Source organism: Watersipora subatra, chromosome 1 (genome assembly GCF_963576615.1).
Source record: "Watersipora subatra chromosome 1, tzWatSuba1.1, whole genome shotgun sequence".
In the NCBI taxonomy this organism is placed as follows: domain Eukaryota; kingdom Metazoa; phylum Bryozoa; class Gymnolaemata; order Cheilostomatida; family Watersiporidae; genus Watersipora; species Watersipora subatra.
In genome coordinates this window covers 45,682,792-45,705,669 of record NC_088708.1, presented here as the reverse complement: position 1 = coordinate 45,705,669, position 22,878 = coordinate 45,682,792, and the positions used below count along the sequence as shown (strand labels likewise).

Sequence of the window (22,878 nt, the reverse complement as noted above, 5' to 3'; positions counted from 1 at the left end):
ATTTTCCTCACCATCGGCATCCTCTGCTACTCTCGCTTCAGTTTTGTCTTAGTGCACGCATGTGCAAAGCTCTGTTTAAGACAGCTTTGCCATGATACTGGCACATCAGTTTCCTCGGCACCTGGATCTTTGACACTCCCTTAGAACTGCTTGTAGAATATCAGGTGAGGCGATGATTCTGGTATGACACTTTACTGCACACTCATTGTTTTTCTTACCCAGTATCCACCGATGTAGAGAAGGAAATGGTACATTGACAAGTTATGTTGTTGCCTCTTTCCATATATACATGTAGATAGCTGCTACATAATTGACACAATGCACATGTTTTTTTAGCGATCGAAGGGAGGGAGCAACTGGCCTAGACCTAGACACAAAAAGCCTGTCCCTTAGTCAGTTGAAGTCTGTGCCATTTTCCTTTGTGCTATCTTCTTGGTCATAGAGTCTGCATGCGTAAGTCTCACTAAGAGAATAAAGTTGCTCCGAAACTTAAATGACTCTCAGACTCGACTTCTGTTTTGATGAGTTTCCTATGACTCTTTTTCCCTTTTCCTGCAAAGAATGAAACTGCATCACAGCTAGAGAAACCGTGCAAACCTATGAGATTTTCACATTGGAAGTTTATCTCCGAGCTTAGTAGCCTTAGTAGCTCTGTTTTTGCAATATTTTTTGATCACAAAATCTACACAAGCAGCCTTGTACTTTTTAATATGAGAGATAAGCACATCAATAATGGTATCAGCAAGTTGGCGGAATGTTGAAGAAATGGCACTGGCAGGCAGGGCTTGAATAACCGCCATGGCATCCACAGGGATGGCCCCTCATCCTCAATAGCTTGGAGTCACTGCATTTATGGTAGTTTGATCCTGTCTTATATGGTTATGAACTAGTCCTCTGAGAAGTTTTTTAACTCAGTTACCCTCTGGGTACCTGGGCTGTAATATCCACAAACTGCAGTTAGAGGCACAGCTCTCTGCTTGTCATCTTACATAAAAAGTTCCCAGATACCATAGGTAAGTAGTGAACAATCTTAATTGATTCTGTTGAGGCAAGATTGACCAACATTTTCACCAATTATGCAGTTGTGTATCGAGCATTACGCAGATATACTTGTCATCACACTTGTTATGAGAGGCCACCTCTAGAGCAACCACATCTTGATCGAAGTTATACAAAGTACACATTCTTCCTGTTTGATTGTAGCAGCATTTTTCAATCCATCTACATTTTTAGAGAGGTGCACCGCTCGCAAAATTAGCAAGTTTTTTACGCGAAACCATGCTTGAAGATGTCAATAGGAGTTTAAATCCGTTGTGAGGGCCATAGTTGCTTGTAGGTTGATATGATGCCAATCATTGGTGCCGTACCAGTACAAGTTGGTCTGCAAAACAATACAGGGCAGTGCTTATCAATTACTTAATTATAGTCAAAGCAACTGAAGAAATCAAATCTTAGGTTAATTTACAGAATGGATGGACAGACTAGCAGACAGTTTTGGCCACATGAAGGACAGCTTTGCAAGTAGTTGACTTGTGTGAGTAGTACCACACCTTCTTTTCACAAATCATGCATATATGTTTAAATGTAGGTCTTAATGTGTATAAGAGGACAACAAAATTGAATCTTGTGATTTTCTTTGGTGACTCATTTTCATCTTGACAAGGTGTATCATGAGTAGCAGGTTTCCAACTCTTTTCATGTGGCTAAATGAATGCCAAGACAACATTGACTGAGGATTCATCTGAAATTTAGTTATTTTTCAAACTGAATATAAGCATCTTGATCAGTAGCCACCACTACTGGTTTGTACGGATTACAATGTCTGCATTTCTTCCATCTTAATAATGATTAACTATGTACTCAAATTACATAATTATTTCATAGAATAATTATAACTCCCGTTATCTCACCTTAAATTTTTTAGTGGTAAAGTATCGCAAGTCTAAAAAAATACTCACTCACCTCACTGTGTTTTCTCTTACCAAGCTCAATTTTGCTGTTGTTAGTCAGTATCTGATAGCATATTCTGTGAATCTGGGAGCCCTTACAGACAAGTTGAAGGCACACACCATTAGAAACAGGCCTTTCAGGCTCTTTAAAAAGTGTTTTGCCAGCTTTCTAGACAGTGACTCAGTGTTTGACCTGTGTGCTTAGTCAATGTTTATCAAATTAATTTCTTGAGAGCCATGTATGCGGGCTACACAAGTCATGTCTAAGCTCAAACCATGAATGCACTTATCTTGTATCTTATTACTTTCTATGATTCATCAGTCAGTGTCAGGTTATAAAACATAATTATAGTGTCTTGAATTTTTTTGTAAAATAAAGCTATTAAACCATACAATTATACACATGTACATATACGTATATACATGTATATAGTTTACATGTGGGTGTAACAATTGTAGGATATGGAATGTTCGAAAATAGATGAATTTTGACTTTACCACTAAAATTCTAAATCACTGCAAAGTAATTATGATAAAAGTTGCAAATCTGAAGCTTCTATGGAAAGAATCTTATTTACAGGGGAGATAAGTCTTAAAATATCATTTTTATCAAATTTCTCATAGAAGTATGAATGGCAGCCGTGGCAACTCTTCAGTTTTGAATTCTCCATACCAAAATTAGTCTAAATCAAAGCAGAAATTGCCACTGAAAGAGGATGCCAACGGAACATCATTTCTAGAGCTCTATTGCCTGCTCGGCCCATAGCCTAATATGACTGGGTGCAACTATATACAGGTGCAAACCTTCTCTTGCTTGGAAGACTTCTCATCAGTTCAGCAACCGAAACAAAAAAAATGTCACCTTTTACTGAACTTCTTCTACTGCATGAACTGTAAACTGCTTTATAAGTCTTTTACATGCACCACCGTGAATTTGTTCCTGTGCTATGAGCTGGCTATGGCGCCTTACAGTGCCTCGCGTTGCGCGTTCACAACTCGAGTTGCCGCGTTGTCCAACTCGAGTTGCCGAATTGTACAACTCGACCTGGGTTTATGATTAACTCGAGTTGTGTTACCTATGCGCCAAACTAACACGGGTTTGTAAAAAAGCAAAGTGAGTAATTGGGGTGTCTCATTTACAGAAATTTAATAATAATAGTTTGAATATATAGACACATTTAAATTATATACATATTGGCGATATTTGCGCATATTTATTTCTATAAATATAACGAGACAAAAACAATTGTGGAATGTAAAAAGCAAACTAAAAAACTATCTACGTGGGAGGTAGGCCACTTCTTTTTCAAATGAAAAAAGAGTTATCTCTCTAGAACCTGACAAAAAACTGAATGAACACCGAAAATGAACATAGAAATTATTTCAACGGCGTTTAATGATGCACCAAAATAAATTCCATATACTATAAAAAATATAGCTAGAGAAAATGAAATGATGAGATGTTCTCAAGCCGAGTTGTTGAACTCGAGTTGCTGTTAAAAGAACTCGGCCTGGATTTTTGATGAACTCGAGTTGTGTAACTTGAGTTATTTTTACAAACTCGAGTTGGTAAATATAACTCGAGTTGTACAACTCGAGTTGCAAACTCGGCGCAGTATAATTCGCTATTAGCTCTAGTTTTACGGTTTATACATAGTTTAATTTCTATTAGCTAACGGGTGCCTATCGATATACCATTGTTAATATAACCTGATCTCCGGTTATGCTACCGTAATACCAGTATATTGCACCTTACTTTTGAAAAGTCGCGTTGCGTGTTCACAACTCGAGTTGTACAACTCGAGTTGTGAACGCGCAACACGAGGCACTGTTAGGCACCATAGCTGGCAGTACAAACTGTAGTTAAAGAAACATTCCTGACTACTAGCACTTGTGAGTTACATTTCTAGACTGCTCAGAATCCGCAAGGCAGCGCTTAGTTTTTTAAATAAGAAGAAGACAATTTCTCCACTCGACAAAGTTATCACAAAAGGTCAATGGAAGGTGAATACCAATCCGCAGTTTTAACAATCCGGAAATAAATGACAGACATCCGCATAATTGGTAAATAGTATGCAGTGGTTAAACACAGGTAGATTAAACAATACTCGATGAGCAAACACTCTAGTAGCTGTAATAAGTGTCTTTTCTTAAACTAAAATCATGAGACACCTCAGCGACAGCGAATCATTAAGAGCACTTTTTTCAAAATTGATTAACTTAAGTTCAAAGACTTGAAGTAAAAAAATTGTGCCAATGCTTCTAGTTAAAGCGCCTTGAAGTACAAAACTCTTCTATGATTGACTGGTATAAATCTCAGACTAGGTCAAACTTGAAAATTGCTTATGAATGCAGTTTTTAAACTTAATGAAATGTGTATGATAAAACAGAACTGTAGTTTAAACACTCTAGTGAGAAAACTGCGCTATATTTCCACTGATAATATATTTTTTGCAGAATGCAATCCTAACAAAAAGTTTTAAATTTATTATCAAAGGCAAGGAAGCAATTTGTATACAAGTTCAAAATAGAATGAAGATATATATAATATCCAGCCTGTCATATTGCCAATATGCCACACTATTCGGGCATCAGCATTTGAAATAAAGAGGAGTCATCTTCTCCTGATCATTTCTTCACTATCTGTACAACATCATCATTGCAAACGGTGTGGGCGATGCCAACTCTTTGTGGGCTGAACTTACAACTTTGACCCTGTTAACAAGCATGTGTACAAATAAATTTTTGCAGCAACCCATCTGTGAGACAGCACTAAATGGACTAGTTATGTACTGTTTATTAACTGAGAACTTAAATAGGAATAATTTTTTCTCGATGAATACACTGTTGGAACAACGGATTATTCATAAGTGTATGTCATGTGTAAACTAACCATAAACTGTAATCGATAACTCTTTACATTAATTATATATACATACTGGTATATGTTGTTTCTCTAGAATATTGACAAGATGATGTGTTTTCAATTAGATAAGGAACTAATCACCTTTGGAACAATGCCAAAGATAGCACATTCTCATGAACTTTTGATTGAGGTTTACGATATAAAAACTTTATAGAGCAATTCCATTAACCTGAACCACATTTCACTAAAAAGGCCTAATATTTTGTAACGTATAACTGACTTTGACCAAAGACCATTTTCTAAACAATAACAAAAGCATGCGCTTCTGACTGGCCACTCTTCGCGCATTCATAACAAAACCATGAGCTTCTGATTGGACACATTTATAACCATAGCAAAACAATGAGTTTTTGATAGGGCACCTCTTTTACTAACATAACAAAAGCGTGAGCTCCTGATAAACCTCTATTTCTTAAGGCGTTGCAAAAATGATCCCAAAATAAATACAGTCAAACTTTGACACACGAAGTTAATTTGGTCAAACATTAGCTTTACATATCAAAATGATCATATGTTGAAACATATAATGGTCATGTGTTGAAACATATAATGGTCATGTGTTGAAACATATAATGGTCATGTGTTGAAACATATAATGGTCATGTGTTGAAACATATAATGGTCATGTGTTGAAACATATAATGGTCATGTGTTGAAACATATAATGGTCATGTGTTGAAACATATAATGGTCATGTGTTGAAACATATAATGGTCATGTGTTGAAACATATAATAATGGTCATGTGTTGAAACATATAATGGTCATGTGTTGAAACATATAATGGTCATGTGTTGAAACATATAATAATGGTCATGTGTTGAAACATATAATGGTCATGTGTTGAAACATATAATGGTCATGTGTTGAAACATATAATGGTCATGTGTTGAAACATATAATGGTCATGTGTTGAAACATATAATGGTCATGTGTTGAAACATATAATGGTCATGTGTTGAAACATATAATGGTCATGTGTTGAAACATATAATGGTCATGTGTTGAAACATAAAATGGTCATGTGTTGAAACATATAATGGTCATGTGTTGAAACATATAATGGTCATGTGTTGAAACATATAATGGTCATGTGTTGAAACATATAATGGTCATGTGTTGAAACATATAATTTTGTACAGTAAATTGATAGAATAATAATCAGTAGAGGTAATTTTTGTGGTGTTTTACCTCGAAGACAGCAATAGAAATAGAGACATAGCAATGCTTAGGATCAGCGGTAGAGAGAAAGATTGCAATACACAGGGTTACATACACTAGATAACAGATATTTATTATTATGCTTAATTTTTAGTTTTCAACTGCTGTCAATCCCACCAGTCTTCCTACTCCCCACACAATAGTCTCATGGCTCCGACAAGCAATGATGGCAATAAAATGATAACTTCTTCCTGTGTGACAATTACGCTAGGAAATGAATGCAAAGTGTAAGAGCAGTTGGAAAAAAAATGATGAAGAACGGCGATGACTGTGACTCACCCAAACGAGTGCGTAACGAAAATGCGCAGCTATTGTTCTGTGTATCACATGGCACTGCAACAGAGATCAACACAACATGCTATACAGATAAGTAAATAAACTTATAGAATACAAAAAAACATTGAATGTCATAGATTGAGACCGACCATATGCTTAATTAATCAAAAAGGCAGCCATGTATTGAACCGTATAAAAAGACCCGCTATGTACTCAATCATAGAGAGAAAGATACGTACCACGTGCTCAATTGTACAGCCTCCCCGCAATATAAGTGGATCTTCAAAATCAGGTTTTTTGCCCTGGCGTTTCGTGTAGACTCTCATGAGACCGAGGTGCTCCCAAAGCTCCTCCACAAAGTGATCCATGTTAAGCTTCATATTACAGCTGTTTATGAAACAAACAAAAACAGGACGATAACACATTTAACTACTCGTCAAACACACATAAACCTAAAAATACCATTGTTTAAATCAAAAGCTGGTCAATGTTGTTTGGATTATCAAGAGTCATTGCTATGGAATCTACTACCGGTTACACTGCGTAAAATTGTAAATGCTAATTCTTTCAAAGATGAACTGAAGCGCTACCTCTGACAACCAGACTAGACTAAACCAACTAAACAGACTTCTGCTGACTCTACTTTCAGGTTCCGCGTCTTGATTAGCTTTGCTATTGCGCACAGGGACCTCATCATCACCTTCCCTGGAGTGACATTTTTTTTCTATTTCTATTGTCCTTTTATACTGTGAGAAACACTCTTCATATTATTTTTTGTGGTTATATTATAGATGAAAATAAACAAACAAACAGCTGCAAGTCGTAGGTACTATCACTTAGTAAGGAGTATCAAAAAGGAAGACAGGTGTAAAAGTATGAGAGATAGTATATAGTAGTTCCTTATGATGACTGTTAGATCAGCAACTGTCAGTAGAGTGACTATACAATAACTATTGTTTAGTAGAGTGACTATACAGTAACTATTGTTCAGTAGAGTGACTATACAATAGCTATTGTTCAGTAGCGTGACTATACAATAGCTATTGTTCAGTAGAGTGACTATACAATAACTATTGTTCAGTAGTGACTATACAATAACTATTGTTCAGTAGAGTGACTATACAATAACTATTGTTCAGTAGAGTGACTATAAAATAGCTATTGTTCAGTAGAGTGACTATACGATAACTATTGTTCAGTAGAGTGACTATACAATAACTATTGTTCAGTAGAGTGACTATACGATAACTATTGTTCAGTAGAGTGACTATACGATAGTTATTGTTTTAAAACAACAACTGTCGCAGCGACAACACGATAGCGATTGTAGTAAAAGTGCGAATATCATAACGTCGGAGTCATCATCACTAGGCCTTCTCTTATTCGATCATTCAGCCAACATTCTAGCCAAAATTCTTTACCAAATCCAGCAAACAAATGGCAAAAGCTGGAAACAAACAATGCGTAAGAAGTACTCATAAAACCGATTCAAACTAAAAAGGAATATAAAATTGGATTTCATTTCTTCTTTCTAATAGATTTCATTTCTTCTTTCTAATAGTTACATTTCAGTCATATTATCTCGCAAACACAAAAATAAATTTGTCACCAATTGAAACAAACTACTACTCAGTAAAAACACTTATTCAAAGTTATTAAAATGTAAGTCAGATTAACTGTACAATGATTTATGATTTATAAAGTTGAATTAAAAGAGAATAAGAAAGTTGCTATCATAACAGCCGATGCTATAGTACGGTCATCACACAGACATCATTTCAGGAGATGCCGAGCTGACGACGTCACCATTATGTAGTGAATCCATTAACAGTTGTAATCTAGTTCAGATACAGGTATGCACATGGTATGAAAAAGGATGATACAAATACCTGATTCCAAAAATGATAATATTATTTGTCAATCTCAGATAAGCCTTCCTCATCAATCCGACTACCAACAATGACACCTAGCCTGAGATGTCTAAATCTGTAGATAAGAAGAGTCTGGATACTCACCTAACAACAATACTGTGAGGCTTTCGGGCTAGTCGGTCAACTTCCTCCATTGATATCTGATCTATCTTATTGTAAACCTTTACAAAAACACAGAGCTTTATATAATTTACATGGTGAAGTGAAAAAAGAAAGATGTGCTATGCCTATAAATCCGCTCATAACTCATATGTGAAGGAGAGGAGTAAATGAAATTAGAATAGGAAGGAATTGCAAAAGCTAGATGAGAAATGTGAAAGCAAGAAAAAGTTGTGAGCAGAGAAAGATATGAAAGTAAGAAGAGGGATGGAAAAGTAAAGAGAGAAATGTGAAAATAAGGAGAGAAATGTGAACATAAGGAGAGAAATGTGAACATAAGGAGAGAAATGTGAACATAAGGAGAGAAATGTGAAAATAAGGAGAGAAATGTGAACATAAGGAGAGAAATGTGAACATAAGGAGAGAAATGTGAACATAAGGAGAGAAATGTGAACATAAGGAGAGAAATGTGAACATAAGGAGAGAAATGTGAACATAAGGAGAGAAATGTGAACATAAGGAGAGAAATGTGAACATAAGGAGAGCAATGTGAACATAAGGAGAGCAATGTGAAAGTAAAAAGAATAAAAAAGAAAAGGGAAAAAGCGTGAAAATGAGGAGAGAACTGCAATAGATATGATAGGGCAGTAGTATGACTTACATATAAACAGAGCAGATATGATAGGGCAGTAGTATGACTTACATATAAACAGAGCAGATATGATAGGGCAGTAGTATGACTTACATATAAACAGAGCAGATATGATAGGGCAGTAGTATGACTTACATATAAACAGAGCAGATATGATAGGGCAGTAGTATAACTTACATATAAACAGAGCAGACATGATAGGGCAGTAGTATGACTTACATATAAACAGAGCAGATATGATAGGGCAGTAGTATGAATTACATATAAACAGAGCAGATATGATAGGGCAGTAGTATGACTTACATATAAACAGAGCAGATATGATAGGGTAGTAGTATGAATTACATATAAACAGAGCAGATATGATAGGGCAGTAGTATGAATTACATATAAACAGGGTAAGTATGATAGGGCGATAGTAATACACACATGTACATATAGACATGGCAGGTATGACAGGTCAGCAGTAATACTTACATATAAACAGGGTAAGTATAATAGGGCGGTAGTAATACATACATGTACATATAGACATGGCAGGTATGACAGGGCAGCAGTAATACTTACATATAAACAAGGCATGTAGACTCTGTTACCAATAATAACATCTATAAACTCATCACAGGTGCAGTCTTCTCTGAATATTACATCAGCGTTGAATATTTCTGAAGATGCATGTAAAGGAAACGTAACAAAGCGTAAACAGATGTACAAAAGAAAATCATAACCTTAAAACATGAATAAACATCAGATTCGTAAGAACCTTTATCACTGACCCCACCCAACCAGGAAATGGTAGACAGGCCAGAGCCTACATGCAATGTATTGAGATGGTAAGAAATTTGTAAGGAGTTATCTCGCCTTTAATCAGAATTATGTTGAATTACTAAAAGCCAATATAATATACCCATTCTTCTCAGCTAAATAGACTTGACATGGTGTACATACAAAATGCTTTTCTCCCTCAGTCTAGACATTTTAGTTTGCACACAACAAAGGGGACAGCAATGATGTATCAGCAGCAATATTAAGCATGAGTGAAAGGATACTGAAGTCATGGAGAATATTTTGTATCATCTTCTCATCACACTTGGTTAGATTAATAGTTGCTGTGAACTTTATTCCTCCGCCTTTCTTCTGCTTGAAGTAGATACTAGGCTTGCGCTTGTTTAGCCGAATTCCTACAGATTCTAATTCAGTCTCAAGGAGTTCCCTACCATAGACAAATATTAATAAATAAATTTACTAAAAGTGATGAACAGTAGATCAATTTTTCAATAAAAACTACTACTCAATAATTTATGAGAAATGGCACATCTATAGCAGGTAATAATACTATCTGCCGTAAATAGTTATTGATAGATATCGTGAAATAAATATAGTAGATATAACAAATTATATTAATATATATAAATTATTAATTAATTATATAAATTATATCATTGATTAAATAAAATAAAAAAATGACTCACAAATATACGCAGAATAAAAGTTGAGTTTATGAAGATACCATTGCTAAAAGCAACAAGTACCACCTACTTTTATAGCATTTAGTTAGATTTATAATAATATTATATTAAAATTATTTAATATAAATGTATCCAATATAGATGAGCCAGTAAATATCAAGTTATGAATCATATCTTAGTTGGCAAAATAATATAGATAAAATATATGAGAAGTGAACATTTTTATAGATGTGGCTTGGTTTATAGATAAGTGTATAAGAGATGGCTTGGCTTATAGATAAGTGTATGAGAGATGGCTTGGTTTATAGATAAGTGTATGAGATATGGCTTGGTTTATAGATAAGTGTATAAGAGATGGTTAGGTTTATAGATAAGTATATGAGAGATGGCTAGGTTTATAGATATGTGTATGAGAGATGGCTTGGTTTATAGATAAGTGTATGAGAGATGGCTTGGTTTATAGATAAGTGTATGAGAGATGGCTTGGTTTATAGATAAGTGTATAAGAGATGGCTTGGTTTATAGATAAGTGTATAAGAGATGGCTTGGTTTATAGATAAGTGTATGAGATATGGCTAGGTTTATAGATAAGTGTATGAGAGATGGCTAGGTTTATAGATAAGTGTATGAGAGATGGCTTGGTTTATAGATAAGTGTATAAGAGATGGTTAGGTTTATAGATAAGTATATGAGAGATGGCTTGGTTTATAGATGAATGCCCGGGTAACAAAAGTCTTTGCACAGAAAATTTATTTTTCTTTAACATATAACAGTTACTATTCTAACTTTCAAACTTCATATCACGAGGAAAATGTTTTTTGCAGGTCAAATAAATTAAGAAACAAAATAAAATGACTATAAAAGTTTTTAAATGTAAATGTGAAATAATTAGCAAGTAATAGCTAAATTAAGTCTGTTTTACTACGATTACAATAAAAGATGATTTGGTAATAATACAATTAATAGGAACTGAGAAAAATCCTGAATAATTATGTTGAATTAATAATAACAATTCGTGCATAGAAGTGTGTGTGTATAAAAAAGATTACTTTTCCAGCAGAAGCTATATATTAAAACATTGAATACAACGATACTGGTACCTCTCGATACTGGCACAAATGTAAAAATGAGATACCGGGCTGTCTTTGTCTAGTATTTTGCCGGACCAAACGGAGACAGAATGCAGAGGCTATTCCTACTCGAGATAATACAATGGTTCATGTGAAAAGTATCAGCCTTTACCAATTTAGCAATCGGACCAAAGAAAAAACTGGAAATGGAAGTGTAATGGCACATTTTAAATCGAAATGGTACATTTAAAAATTACAAATTAAAAAAATAGGTAATGGTAGCAAAAAATTAGTTTTTAAACAACTTAAAAAACTAACAAATTCAAAAAGGTAATATTATTTAATAATCAAAAATGCACATTTAGCGTGTACGGTATATGATAAAAGCAATTGAATGCTAAGGACTGTATATCTCAGTGGTTAAATGTGTGGTTTGAAACTTGCGGTCGCAATCTCCTGAGTTCAAATCCAGCACACAGCGAGCTTTTCATTCCAAGATACTAATAGCTATAGCTGGACACACCAAGGTACAGAATCACAGAAAACACACAAACTTTGAGATTTATATACGTATATATAGATGTAAAAGGTTAAAAATTCATAAGATAGTCAGGCTTATAAATATCGTCAAAACCAGCCGCCATAGTTTCTGTACGTTGACATAATTTTAATCCTTTACAAGAACTCAAATAAAACACAATCTATAATTTACACTTGAACTCTTAAATGTGTTACTTGGCATTTTATTATGTCAAACATCTATTATTTGCACGTATTATGTTATATCTACAAGATAAAAATGTTTCAATGTATTGCGGCATGTATACAAGGAGAGCCACATACTTAGGATAAAACATAGTGCTACAGAATTAAAAATTAATCTACTTGTAGCCTATAAGCAGATATAACTAAACTGATACTTCAGTGAACACAATACCTTCACAGATCTGATATTAAGGACAATAGAAATATCATATTACTGTAACATACCTTCACAGATCTGATACCAAGGACATAATAGAAATATCCATCACTGTAAAGTACCTTGTATATATACTCACTTCTGAATTTCTTTTTTCGTTGCGTCTAACATAATAACGATAAGATCTGATGTCCTGGCAACAGAAATAACCTGCCTCCCTCTTCCTTTTCCTGTGAAAACAGTCATGACATAGCCACTGTTCTAACTGTTGTGATGTATGCAGCAGCAATTTTAGCAAACAATTCTTTTACCTTGCGAAGCACCTTCAATAATTCCTGGTAGATCAAGAAGCTGTATGTTGGCTCCATTGTACTGAAACAGTAAGATATTAAAACAATAAAATAGAAGATATCAATCAATATACCTACAAATTGAACTTTATTTTGAGAGTAGAGCGGAAAAATATTATAAACAGATGTATTCCACACATTACTGTGTATAAACCTGAAACAATAATATTAATATAAATTATACTAAACAGTGAGTTAATAACAATAACAAGAGCAGAAATGGTATGAGTCTAAGAGGTTGTTATTAGGAATTGTCCTACCATTACAACTATTGAAAACTGCTGATCAGCCTTGTTGTTGTTATAAATGAGTTGAAGCTGCGAGTTAAACAATGAGTCAACAAATATCCGAAGCTAACCGACCTCAATGACCCCTGGTATACATGTCAGGGTTGTGAATTCGTATCCGGCAGCCTCACTCTGGGTCTTGGTCACTGTCGTCAACAATGTCGACTGAAACAGACAATTTATGCATCACTTCGACGAGCTGTAAGAATTGAAAAGGAGTCAACAGGATATTGAAGCAGCTTGAAGATGAGTCAGGCCTTTACCTTGAGCGAGAATATAAGATGATGAATCGTACCTTACCAACAGAAGGAAATCCTATAAGTGCGACTCTTGCATCTCCTGATTTCAGAACATCGAAGCCCTCACCCTGAAACATTAAGAACTCGGATAAACAAGCTTTCCTATCTTATTGAACCTATGGAAAATCTAAATATAAACGAGAGCAATGCTCCACAGTCGCTCTCTGATATCTTTGCCACCAACAAAATGTGTTCCAATTAGAACAATTATTCACCCACAAATTATCACAACTTAGTGATGCAGCTGTTGTGAAGTTAGACTATTTATTTTGTCGTAAAAGCAAAGATGATTTGAGCATTTTGCACAAAAGAGTTTGCTTGTATACCCGGAATGCCTATCTTAGAGCTAGCCAAAACTATACGCTTATCTGGCTATTATACTTTTCATAACACTACGTTGCACAATAACACATGCTACGTTCAGTATCTCCCGTGAGCTGCCTTTGCTTGTTGAATATAATATTATTGCAATTTTGTATTGGCCATGAACTAATACTTACATGTAATTGAAAACTACAGACATTTACCAAAATTTCTTTCTTCATAAACAACCGAGATTGGCCAACACATCATTACTACTAACTCATAACTACCAACACATCATTACTACTAACTTATGACTACCAACACATCATTACTACTAACTTAAAACTACCAACACATCATTACTACTAACTTACAACTATCAACACATATTTACTACTAACTTATAACTATCAACACATCATTACTACTAACTTATAACTATCAACACATCATTACTACTAACCTATAACTACCAACACGTCATTACTACTAACTTACAACTATCAACACATCATTACTACTAACTTATAACTATCAACACATCATTACTACTAACTTATAACTACCAACACATCATTACTACTAACTTACAACTATCAACACATCATTACTACTAACTTATAACTATCAACACATCATTACTACTAACTTATAACTACCAACACGTCATTACTACTAACTTACAACTATCAACACGTCATTACTACTAACTTATAACTATCAACACATCATTACTACTAACTTACAACTATCAACACATCATTACTACTAACTTATAACTATCAACACATCATTACTACTAACTTATAACTACCAACACGTCATTACTACTAACTTACAACTATCAACACGTCATTACTACTAACTTATAACTATCAACACATCATTACTACTAACTTACAACTATCAACACATCATTACTACTAACTTATAACTATCAACACATCATTACTACTAACTTATAACTATCAACACATCATTACTACTAACTTATAACTACCAACACATCATTACTACTAACTTATAACTACCAACACGTCATTACTACTAACTTACAACTATCAACACATCATTACTACTAACTTATAACTACCAACACGTCATTACTACTAACTTACAACTATCAACACATCATTACTACTAACTTATAACTATCAACACATCATTACTACTAACTTATAACTACCAACACATCATTACTACTAACTTACAACTATCAACACATCATTACTACTAACTTATAACTATCAACACATCATTACTACTAACTTATAACTACCAACACGTCATTACTACTAACTTACAACTATCAACACGTCATTACTACTAACTTATAACTATCAACACATCATTACTACTAACTTACAACTATCAACACATCATTACTACTAACTTATAACTATCAACACATCATTACTACTAACTTATAACTACCAACACGTCATTACTACTAACTTACAACTATCAACACGTCATTACTACTAACTTATAACTATCAACACATCATTACTACTAACTTACAACTATCAACACATCATTACTACTAACTTATAACTATCAACACATCATTACTACTAACTTATAACTATCAACACATCATTACTACTAACTTATAACTACCAACACATCATTACTACTAACTTACAACTATCAACACATCATTACTACTAACTTATAACTACCAACACGTCATTACTACTAACTTATAACTATCAACACATCATTACTACTAACTTATAACTATCAACACATCATTACTACTAACTTATAACTACCAACACATCATTACTACTAACTTACAACTATCAACACATCATTACTACTAACTTATAACTACCAACACGTCATTACTACTAACTTATAACTATCAACACATCATTACTACTAACTTATAACTATCAACACATCATTACTACTAACTTACAACTACCAACACATCATTACTACTAACTTACAACTACCAACACGTCATTACTACTAACTTATAACTATCAACACATCATTACAACTAACTTACAACTATCAACACATCATTACTACTAACTTACAACTATCAACACATCATTACTACTAACTTATAACTACCAACACGTCATTACTACTAACTTATAACTATCAACACATCATTACTACTAACTTATAACTACCAACACATCATTACTACTAACTTATAACTACCAACACATCATTACTACTAACTTATAACTACCAACACGTCATTACTACTAACTTATAACTATCAACACATCATTACTACTAACTTATAACTATCAACACATCATTACTACTAACTTACAACTATCAACACATCATTACTACTAACTTATAACTACCAACACATCATTACTACTAACTTACAACTACCAACACATCATTACTACTAACTTACAACTACCAACACGTCATTACTACTAACTTATAACTATCAACACATCATTACAACTAACTTACAACTATCAACACATCATTACTACTAACTTACAACTATCAACACATCATTACTACTAACTTATAACTACCAACACGTCATTACTACTAACTTATAACTATCAACACATCATTACTACTAACTTATAACTACCAACACATCATTACTACTAACTTATAACTACCAACACATCATTACTACTAACTTATAACTACCAACACGTCATTACTACTAACTTATAACTATCAACACATCATTACTACTAACTTATAACTATCAACACATCATTACTACTAACTTACAACTATCAACACATCATTACTACTAACTTATAACTACCAACACATCATTACTACTAACTTATAACTACCAACACGTCATTACTACTAACTTATAACTATCAACACATCATTACTACTAACTTATAACTACCAACACATCATTACTACTAACTTATAACTACCAACACGTCATTACTACTAACTTATAACTATCAACACATCATTACTACTAACTTATAACTATCAACACATCATTACTACTAACTTACAACTACCAACACATCATTACTACTAACTTACAACTACCAACACGTCATTACTACTAACTTATAACTACCAACACATCATTACTACTAACTTACAACTATCAACACATCATTACTACTAACACTGTTTAGGATGGTGAGCAGCCAGAGGAGAATGAAACTTGTTTTAATTTTAACCAGCCAAGTCACAGAAGAGCAGTTTACTGCTGCCAATGATAATACATGGTGCTGTGTAATACATATGCTGTGTATTTATATGTTATAATATCGTGGTATGATGTACGCTTTTATACGCTAAAATAGTGAAAAAGTATGCTAACCTTTAGTTCAAGTTTACTAGTAGTTGGTTAGAAAAAACACTCGAGAGTCAATAAAAGTAGCCACTTCATTTCCAATATACATGCATAATGGTTTTTGCAACGCCTTGCTACAAATCTTATATAAGTCAGCATATAATTTGATTATAAAACAATTTTAATAAACCTAAATTATATGTAGTCTTCATTAAAACAAAGACGGCATTGCGAAATTGGAAAAATAAGGAGTGGAGAGTAAACAACGAGTAGTCAATGTTTACATACCTTTGGTCCAGATTTACCACTCGGCTCAATAAGTTGTGCTCTGTATCTAGCTAGCTTTGCTTTGAGTAGCCCCAGATGGTACTCAGTGGCTACAGAAAACAGAGGGAACACTCAATTTGTAACTCTATTACTAAGTCTATCACTAACTCTATCACTAACTCTATTACTAACTCAATCACTAACTCTATCACTAACTCTATCACTAACTCTATCACTAACTCTATTACTAACTCTATCACTAACTCTATTACTAAGTCTATCACTAACTCTATCACTAACTCTATCACTAACTCTATTACTAACTCTATTACTAACTCTATCACTAACTCTATTATTAACTCTATTACTAACTCTATCACTAACTCTATTACTAACTCTATCACTAACTCTATCACTAACTCTATCACTAACTCTATTACTAACTCTATCACTAACTCTATTACTAAGTCTATCACTAACTCTATCACTAACTCTATCACTAACTCTATTACTAACTCTATTACTAACTCTATCACTAACTCTATTATTAACTCTATTACTAACTCTATCACTAACTCTATTACTAACTCTATCACTAACTCTATCACTAACTCTATCACTAACTCTATCACTAACTCTATCACTAACACTATTACTAACTCTATCACTAACTCTATCACTATCATTAACTCTATTACTCACTCTATTACTAACTCTATTACCAGCAAGTAGGAGAATGCCTAGCAATGGATATGGCTGTAATCTGTATCATTGACTGATAGCATGAGGTACTTGAAACAATTTTCAATCTATACCTTTGTTTTTCTGGGTCCTCGCCATTTCCCTTTCAATTTCAGCTATCTTTTCAAGGATACCCATGATTAGACTGATAAGATACACTCCTACCTACAATGGATAAGAGCACAAATACAAAAAGGTGAGAAACACCTGCAGCTAATAAGTTGACGTAGTAAAATATTGAAACAAATTAAAACAATATTAGTAATTAATATTTAATTAATAACATTATCAGCAGTAAAAATTAGCAAAACCTTCCTAAACTTACGTTTAAGATATGCAGTTTTACAATATTGTTTCTCTTTCCTTAAAGTTTAGATCAGCAAGTTATTAAAAATTCTTGATCTCAAAACCCTGAAGTATGTTTTTACACCAAACATCTCTTAAAAGCAGTGAAAAAAACTTTACAATTCTTTTCTCTTATGCATTGAACTTGTAAGGTTTTCTCAGTCTACATATTTAGGCTAAATGATTAGCCACTATTTCTTATATGCAAGTTCAATGTGGCAAAAGCTGGAGTGTTTCAGCTTATGAATTACCCACGCTAGTTTGTCTGTAGTTAGTCTGTACCGCACCATATCAAGAAAAGCAGGTTCTTTTTAAAAACTGCCACCAATGACCAGCACAATCACCGATATCACAACCAGGAGTTGAAACTACATTAACTGAGCTTCTCAACACAATCATCAGATGCCGACACAATGAACCTGTAGTTAGCTGATCAGTAGAGTCACGGTTTATACAAAAAGTACCAGTAGAGGTTGAGATTGACTTAAACAGGGTGAAAGACTAACTGCTACAGGCTATACAATAATTTGAGTTTGGTTTTAAATCATGCCTAAATCTTTTACTATGGTGAAGAATCGTTGCAAGTGGAGTGACTTCCTAGTGATTGCCTGGTAAAAAAGTCTGTTTTTTTGTTTTACACGGTCGATGTAATATTCTGCAACTTCATAAAGGTATTATTTTTATTTATTGTTTTATTTGTTTCACTATTTAAGTATCTTATCACAAAACAGAAATGAAAGTGAAGGTGGCATTAGTTGTCGCCCTGTCTGGTAACCCAATAAGGAAACCTTATTGACTGACAAAGAATTTCAGAGCAATAAGCCGTGTGTACAGCCAAGGTTTACACAAAACTATACTACATCCTTATTTCAGTTGCTTTTCATGACACGCAGGGTTGGATAAAACGTTAAAATAGAGTTTGTTAATCTCAACAAACCAAGTTGACATAGCTTTAGTTATTGTGACACCATCTTCCAACAGTAAAACCTCCCAGCAAACCACAATTTCCATAACAGATTTTAACTATACTGTAATATGAAGGCATTACACAAATAAATAGGAGAGAGTGGGGCACATTGTAACGCGGGGCACGTTGAAACACTCCTCAAATTTCTTGCTTGTTTACATCCTTTTAAATTCTTACCTCACTAACTAAAGAGCTTTCTAGGTCATTTTATGAGATATGCATGAAATGATAACAGCAATTTAAGTGAGCCATGATTTTGTAAAATTTATTGGTAATGTTTTGCCCTTTTATTTTTACATCCAAATTTAGAGAATTGCTTATCTTCTTTGTATGTCATCCTAAGTTAACAAAAGTCAGTAGAAGCAGCTATAGACATGTTCTCTTTACAATGCACCGACCAACTTCATGATGTTACATCATCCTGAGTTAGGATGAACATTTCAGTTACTCAGAATCATTTGGGGCGCGTTGAAACACAAAGGGTATGGGACAAGTTGCAACATGTTTCAATGATAAGAATAGAAAAGCAAGTTGCGACACGTCACAAATTGCCCCTCTATTCTTATAGAAGGAACAGCTCGAGTAGTATTGAAACTGCTGTTTGATAAAACCTTGATGATGTAGTTAAAAGTTTAATCCTCACAATGAACCCCTAAATTTTTGGACAATTTTGATATCATAACTACAAATTCTAACATATATAGAAATAAAAGTTTGATCTTTAGATCAACATCTATGTATATTTTGTTTTACTGTAGAAGTTTGTGTCATGATTTTTGTACACAGTGTTTTGCAGTTCATAGGGAACTCTTTTCACATTTTTCTTGCTCAAATAATTAGTGGAAATTTGAATTGTTTGGCTAAAAATAAATTCAAGAAAACACACCTATAAAACTAAAATTAACTATGAAATTCAAGAACGTTTCAACGTACCTCATAGGATGTTTCAACGTACTTTTGTGATATTTTCCATAGTATGCAACCAGTAGAATTGGCATATATATGTAAAACAAGTTTCTGCATCCTTTGTGCTCATCTACATTATATTCCAATATTTTAGGAAAATTTTAAGACCAAAAATGCAATTTTTGTTGCAACGTGTCCCACCCTCCCCTATTGCATTGTATCAGAATGATAAGTTTTCTGTAATCTAAAATCAATATAAGTGATCCAGTTTAGTGCTTCAGTTACCAAAGCTGTCATTAATCTTATGCACGAGCAAGTAGTCTTATGCAACCCTTTTAGTTTATGCTTAATTCAACAACTTTTCGATAGTGAACAAAAAACAGGAAATATTTCTGCTTGCATTAATTTGAGGTCAGGATAGCACCTCTAGCAAGTTACTATAGTAAGCATAAGTGATAAAAGCTGACTGGAGACTGTCATCAATAACCAGTTTTAGTTTCAAAGAGTGACGTCTCCTCACTTAACATGTAAATAATCTGTATTATTAAAATATTTATCATAATAGGCCATTGAATGCTGCGTGAACTACACAGGAGGTTCGGGAGAAGTGTAAACATACCTGCCAACTCTCACGCATTGGGCGTGAGACTCACGCAATCACCCCAAAGAAAAAATGAAAATGCGAGAGAAATGCGTGAGATTTTTGCCCCAATTTCCACAATTTTATATATACTATCATAGATACATCAATTGCCCCAAAACCAAATCTCACGCATTGCCCCACTCTTGGGTTGGCAGGTCTGAGTGTAAGACAAATATATATGTTGAGCATTGTTAGGCTAACTATCAATAAAATTTGCTCTAACTTCTCATGGCATGCCACTGACACACAAACTAAATACTGGTAAAGTCAGCATTTCTTATAGCACTAAATAAACTCTTTGGACACCGACCTCTCAAGTTAAATCCACAACCATACCTGCCAACTCTCACGCATTGGGTGTGAAACTCACGCAATCAGCCCAAAGAAAAAATGAAAATGCGTGAGAAATGTGTGAGATTTTTGCCCTAATTTCCACAATTTTATATATACTATCATTGATACATCAATTGCCCCAAAACCAAATCTCAAGCATTGCCCCACTCTCTCTTGGGTTGGCAGGCCTGTCCACAAGTGATAATTACTTTGTTTAGTATATTACGCAGGTCTAAATAATACAAACACAAGGCATATGACAACAGCCACTATGTACTAAAGCTAGTCGACAACTTATGTGGATATATTCCAAAACAGCTTTGTAAAAAATTCTCACCGTAAATGCGTGTACAGCGAAACGGATATGAACTTTATACAGAACGCGTACTAGCTGCGATAGATAATAGGTTGCGATCGAGCTGTCTCATTCAATTCAGACCAACTACAGTATTGCCAATATTTGGCAATCAAACGTTTAATATAACTTTAGTAGTTTAGTTACGTAAAAAGTGTAAATATAACATATAAAAAGCAATTAATTAGACTGCCTTTTGTTTTTTTATCAAATATTTAAACTCAAAATTTGTATCATTATTTTACTAAAATTAAATAGGCGAGTCATCTCGTTAAGCGAGAGCTAAGGCGAGTCGACAGCGTACAATGTGGCAACGAAAATTGTATTCTGAGCTTTTAATTAAAGTTTGGCCACACATTAAATATGTAGTGAACGGAAATTACACACCAAGTTACCAACATGCACCGTCCTACTAATTATTGACAAGCACACGGTCAGTTCAAAAGCGAACTGTATAAATTTATAAAGTACATCTTTCCCTTATCAACCTATGACTATATCTATGAAAATTGAAAGCTGCAATATTATGAATTCTGTTAGCAGGCAATAAGACGACTTGTGTATCAACGATGATATCATTAATGATATACAGCTCCCACAGCTGGGGAGCTGTATATCATTGGTATCAAGTTATTGGTATCAACTTTTGAAAAAATAATGAAGGCGAAACAATGACAAACATGATAACCAAAGGTAGCAGTAGGCCTACATCATAGCAACATGTAGCTCAAGTGCAGAAACAGCAATTTTTAAGCAATTAATTAGGTTCAATACCTATAAATCTTGTCAGTTATGACAATCAATCAATCTTCCTATATTATGATATATCAATGTTCCAAACTCAAGCCTCAAAAACATCCAACCAAATTCAATCTAATTTAAATCTCTGAAGCTGCAAATAAACTATTTGTCTCTGCCAAAGTTGCTGTCATTCAAACTGTAAAAAACTTTACTTATGGCTGGTCATGTTTAACAAAAAAAATTCTTCTGTCTCTCAAGGAATAGACCAGGTTTGGCTAAATATCGCAGCAAATCTTTTGCTTGCGAGAACTGAGAAATGAATGTATGCAACCAGAAGTTCAATTTTGCTGTCGATAGAGGAATCATTTTTGGTAGCAACACATCTGATCATCTTCTCATTAATGATTTTTTTCTACAGATATAGTGTTGCGACTTTCTAAACTATATATAACTAATAATAGTAACAAATACATGAACTGAACAAATTACATATATATTACTAAAAAGTTGCAGCCATTGCAAGCTTTGATCTTCTGTATGCACTCTGTAACAGATA

General features: G+C 33.8%; 1 protein-coding gene across 1 annotated transcript; it reads right to left on the bottom strand.

Annotated features, from left to right (window-relative positions):
* Positions 1 to 4,496: 4,496 nt before the first annotated feature.
* Positions 4,497 to 21,569, bottom strand: LOC137385668 (developmentally-regulated GTP-binding protein 2-like). The gene is made up of 13 exons (XM_068072182.1): positions 21,564 to 21,569; positions 18,107 to 18,197; positions 17,313 to 17,401; positions 13,447 to 13,518; positions 13,227 to 13,316; positions 12,826 to 12,886; positions 12,654 to 12,744; positions 10,103 to 10,266; positions 9,621 to 9,718; positions 8,387 to 8,463; positions 6,611 to 6,758; positions 6,375 to 6,428; positions 4,497 to 4,664 (listed from the first exon to the last, which is right to left on the bottom strand). The coding sequence occupies exons 2-13, from the start codon at positions 18,168 to 18,170 to the stop codon at positions 4,578 to 4,580; spliced, it is 1,095 nt and encodes a 364-aa protein (XP_067928283.1). The 5' UTR covers positions 18,171 to 18,197; positions 21,564 to 21,569; the 3' UTR covers positions 4,497 to 4,577.
* Positions 21,570 to 22,878: the final 1,309 nt, after the last annotated feature.